The sequence below is a fragment of the Populus alba genome, chromosome 4, assembly GCF_005239225.2.
Source record: "Populus alba chromosome 4, ASM523922v2, whole genome shotgun sequence".
In the NCBI taxonomy this organism is placed as follows: domain Eukaryota; kingdom Viridiplantae; phylum Streptophyta; class Magnoliopsida; order Malpighiales; family Salicaceae; genus Populus; species Populus alba.
The window spans coordinates 14,025,972-14,030,655 of record NC_133287.1 but is presented as its reverse complement, the minus strand read 5'-3'; the positions used below and the strand labels follow the sequence as shown (position 1 = coordinate 14,030,655).

General features: G+C 41.1%; 1 protein-coding gene across 1 annotated transcript; it reads right to left on the bottom strand.

Moving 5' to 3' along the window:
• Positions 1-214: 214 nt before the first annotated feature.
• LOC140955539 (uncharacterized) lies at positions 215-4,227 on the bottom strand. The gene is made up of 6 exons (XM_073408908.1): positions 3,995-4,227; positions 2,998-3,916; positions 2,695-2,841; positions 1,360-1,971; positions 757-1,251; positions 215-496 (listed from the first exon to the last, which is right to left on the bottom strand). The coding sequence occupies exons 1-6, from the start codon at positions 4,225-4,227 to the stop codon at positions 215-217; spliced, it is 2,688 nt and encodes an 895-aa protein (XP_073265009.1).
• Between the last annotated feature and the right edge of the window lie 457 nt (positions 4,228-4,684).

Genomic DNA, 4,684 nt, shown 5'->3' with positions numbered 1-4,684 from the left:
GGTGTGTAGTTCGAATGTAGGTTGTCTGAATCATTCCTGCTTGAATTTTCTCACGTATCAAATGGCAATCTATTTCTATGTGCTTGGTTCGCTCATGAAAGACGGGATTCGATGCTATGTGCATTGCTGCTTGATTATCACAGAACAAGGTTACCGGCTGTGTGTGATTTATCTGCAAGTCCTTCAAAATGTTTTTCAGCCATGTAATTTCGCATCATGTAGTAGCCATAGAGCGATATTCTGCCTCTGCACTTGAACGTGATATTGTTGTCTGTTTCTTGGACCTCCATGAAACTGGTGCTTCTCCAAGTAAAATGCAGTAACCAGTAACTGATCTTCTCGTGTCCTTACAACGAGCCCAATCAGCATCACAAAATGCTCGTAACTGAAGTGCACCTATGGACGGCAACAGGATGCCTTGCCCAGGTGTTTGTTTGATATATTTGAGCACTTTATAAGCTGCATCCAGATGTGGTTGGCGGGGCTTGTCCATGAACTGACTTAGGATGCGCACAACATAAGTCAAGTTTGGTCTAGTTATTGTAAGGTAGAGTAACCTGCCAACTAATCTCCTGTATGTTGATCTATCTTCCAAAAGCTTTCCATCGGATTGTGTTAGGGTCGGATTGTGTTAGGGACACATTTTGCTCCAAAGGAAACCGAGATGGCTTGACACCCAAAAAACCCCGCATCATCCAAAATGTCGAGTGCATATTTTCTCTATGACAAACAAATGCCATGTCGTGATCTGGCAACCTCGATGCCAAGGAAGTATTTAAGTTGCCCAAAGTCCTTAAGTTTGAATTGTTTGGACAAGGAGAGTTTGGTGTTCTCTATATCCTGCAAATTATTCCCAGCTAATATCACATCATCAACATATATCAATAATGCTAGAAAGTTACCATGATGGCTTCGGACGGACAAGGAATAAACAGATAGGGACTGATGGAATCCTGCAGCCTTAACTGCACCGGATAATTTGATAAACCACTGTCTAGAGGCTTGTTTTAAGCCATAAAGGGATTTATGAAGTTTGCAAACGCGTGTCTCCCCCTTTCGCCCGAAGCCAGGAGGCAAAGTCATGTAGACATCCTCATCCAAATCACCATGCAAGAATGCATTGTTGACATCAAGTTGATGTAAATGCCAACCATGCAAAGCTGCCACACTAAGTAAAAGGCGGACAGTGACCATCTTGGCTACGGGAGCAAAGGTTTCCTGATAATCAACGCCTTCAACTTGGCTATAGCCCTTAGCCACCAATCATGCCTTATAGCGTTCCACTGTCCCATCGGCCTTCAACTTGATTTTGTATACCCATTTGCAACCGATCGGCCGTTTGTGGGATGGTAAAGGTACCAAACTCCAAGTCCCAGTGGCCTGTAAAGCAGCTATCTCATGGTGCATGGCCTCACGCCACTGAAGATGTTGAACAGCCTGTGAAAAACTAGTGGGTTCTTTGAGGAGAGTGAGTTGAGCAGTATAAGCTTTATGATGAGTAGAAAGGTGAGTGTAAGATAAATAGGTAGAGAGGGGATAAGTAATACCTGAAGTGTGAACCATGTTCGTGGATGATGTCGGGTCAGGCCTTGAAGGGAGAGTCATGGAGAGATGAAAATCCTGCAAGTAAGAAGGAGTTGTGATAGAACGACTACCACGACGAAGGGTAGGAATGGGCATAGGTGAGCAGTTGTTCTGTATGGGAGATAAATCGGGTAGTGGACTTTCGGTAGGATTGGCTGGAGATGGGGACTCTGTAAGGGGAGCTAAAGGAGTAGATGAGTTGGTGGGAAGCAGAGGAGGGGGTTCAAAATGTATGTCGAAAGGTAAGGATGGAGTGGGACTGGGAGGCAAAAATGATGGGGTATTAGTATGTGATGCAGATGTATGAAAGGGAAATATGGATTCGAAGAAAACGACATCTCTAGAGACTATTATTAGTTGTGTAGCTAGATCAAAAACTCTATACCCCTTTTTCCCATAAGGATAGCCAAGAAAAATACACCGAGATGCTTGAGGATCAAATTTGGAGCGACTTTGGGCATGGGTGGAAACAAAACATAAGCAACCAAATACTCGTAAGTGCGAGTAATTTGGAACTATGTTAAAGAGTTTTTCATATGGTGTTTTTCCATGGAGAATGGGGGTTGGTGTTCGATTTATGAGATAAGCGGAAGCAAGAATAGCGTCACCCCAAAATTGGTGAGGAAGACCGGCTTGTAGAAGTAAAGCACGTGCCATATTTAACAAATGTCTATGTTTGCGTTCGGCAACGCCATTTTGTTATGGAGTATTAATGCAACTGGTTTGATGAATAATACCTTTGTGAGCATAAAAGCTTTCAAGTTTGAATTCAAGACCGTTATCACTACGAATCATTTTATTGACTCTGGAATCAAATTGGTTTTCAGCCATGTTGATGAAATTGACTAGAAGATCCCTAGTGTCGGATTTGTGTTTCATAAGATAAATCCATGTGCATCTAGTATGATCATCAACGATAGTAAGAAAATATTTGGCACCTGAAATAGAAGGAATTTTATAACCACCCCAAATGTCAACATGGATTAAATCAAATGAAGATGTAGTAGTAATGGAACTTGAAGAAAATGAAAGTCTGGTTTGTTTTGCTAACGGACAAATCAAACACTTGTCGTTAAAGAAAGAATTAACTTTAGGAAATAATGGAGAGACTTTGGTTGAGGGATGCCCAAGACGTTGATGCCAAAGGTTCAGGTTAGAAGTTTTGGCATGGTTGCAGGTTCCTTTCTTGGCTTGGTCGAGAAAGTAGAGACCCTCCCGTTCAATTCCCGTCCCAATCATCTTCCCCGAACGTAGGTCCTGAATCACACAAAATTGGCTTAGAAAAATGGTTATGCAAGAAGAATCAAATGCTAGTTTGCTAATGGAAATTAAATTCAATCGGAAATATGGGACACATAAAACATTATTAAGGATCAAATCAGGAGATAGATGAACTCTGCCTATGTGAGTTACTTGTGCTACTGATCCATTTGGTAATTCAATAGTGCGGCCATTAACCGATCTTGAGTATGTGAGCAGATTTTGGTCATAAATCATATGATATGTGCACCCACTATCCAAAATCCATGTGCTTCTGTTGCCATTAGAGAAGAGTGAAAAAGCTTTACCTGAGAGCTCATCATGAGCTGGATAGTTACTAACATGGTTGGCAGAAGATGTTTTAGTTTTTAACATGCTGAGTATCTGTTTGCACTCGTCAGGTGTGAAAGGAAAGTTCATCTCCTTCCTCTCATTTGTATGGGATGCAACTTGATTTCCCTTGGAAATTGCCATATTAAACTCAGCTTCAGTTACTGCTTTCTTCTTGCGACAATATTCAGTCGTATGTCCCTTCCAGCGACAAAAAGTACATCTGAGATGTGTGCGACAATCCTTGGTGTTGTGATTTGTTTTGTTGCATCTGGAGCATCTCTGTTCAGTTTCAGTCTCATGGCTTGAATTCTTTACAGCAAAGGCAGCAGCCTCTGGTTGAGCAAGACCTTTCCCAGTTGTCACTTCTGATTGTTTTTCATGACGGAGAACCAGTGAATATGCCTTGTTTATTGTTGGTAATGGATCCTGCAATAGAGTGTTGCTACGAACACCCACATATGAATCACTTAGACCCATGAGAAATTTCATAGTTTTCTGTGTGTCCAGGTATGCAGCTACTTCCTTGACTGATCCACAAGTGCAGGTTGGAAAGGTGCAGAGTGCATCACGCTCATCCCATAAACCTTTTAGTTTTGTGAAGTAGGATCCTATAGACATGTTGCCTTGCACACAGTTGTGAATTTCATTCTCAATATTAAATAATTGAACCACATTCACATGTGAGAATCTTTCTTTAAAATCAAGCCACATTTGTCTAACATCCTTGCAGTTGATGACACTGGTTGCAATATCTTTGGACATAGATCCCAGCAGCCAAGTTTTAACCAAACTATTACACCGATTTCATTGTTGATGCTCATCTGGTTTCTTCTCATCAGGCTCCTTCATTGAGCCATCTATAAATCCAATCTTGTTTTTAACTGTCAGAGCCATAGTCATGGATTGGCTCCATGTGCTGTAGTTGTCTTCAACCAAAGGTTGTGGCACAAGAACTGCGCCAGGTTGATCTGAATGGTGAAGGTAAAGCTGGTGATTGGGATGATCCCATCTTGCTCCTGAAGACATGCTTCCTTGGTATTCGTCTCCCATGGAAGTTGGCTAAAGGTTTTGTGTTTTGTTTTGATACCTAGATTAATTGCTCTGATACCATGAAGAGAATGATATATTCTTATTGTATTACAGAGTAAGCAAAGGTTACAATTTATACTAATGGCTTGATACAGGGAGCCTAAATTATAGCCTACGATCAGACCTAATTACCTATGAATAAGGAAACAAATAAGTGAAGATTCAATTACAGTATTTGACAAAACACGATTTCCTATTCTGTGGTTGATTTCCTATGCTGTGCTTGGTTTCCTTTAACACTCCCCCTCAAGTTGGAGTGTATGTTAATTACACCCAACTTGCTAAGTAAAGTCTCAAACTGTGTGGAGCTTAATAACTTAGTAAACAAGTCAGCCGGTTGGTGTGTAGTTCGAATGTAGGTTGTCTGAATCATTCCTGCTTGAATTTTCTCACGTATCAAATGGCAATCTATTTCTAT

What these genes read in the sequence shown, in the direction of transcription:
- LOC140955539 (XM_073408908.1), bottom strand. Translation starts at nt 4,227, where the DNA reads ATGGGAGACGAATACCAAGGAAGCATGTCTTCAGGAGCAAGATGGGAT. An exon ending in TTGGGCATCCCTCAACCAAA is followed by an intron (nt 1,972 to 2,694) that starts GTCTCTCCATTA and finishes TATGGGAAAAAG; the next exon opens with GGGTATAGAGTTTTTGATCT. An exon ending in AATACTTCCTTGGCATCGAG is followed by an intron (nt 497 to 756) that starts GTTGCCAGATCA and finishes ATCCTAAGTCAG; the next exon opens with TTCATGGACAAGCCCCGCCA.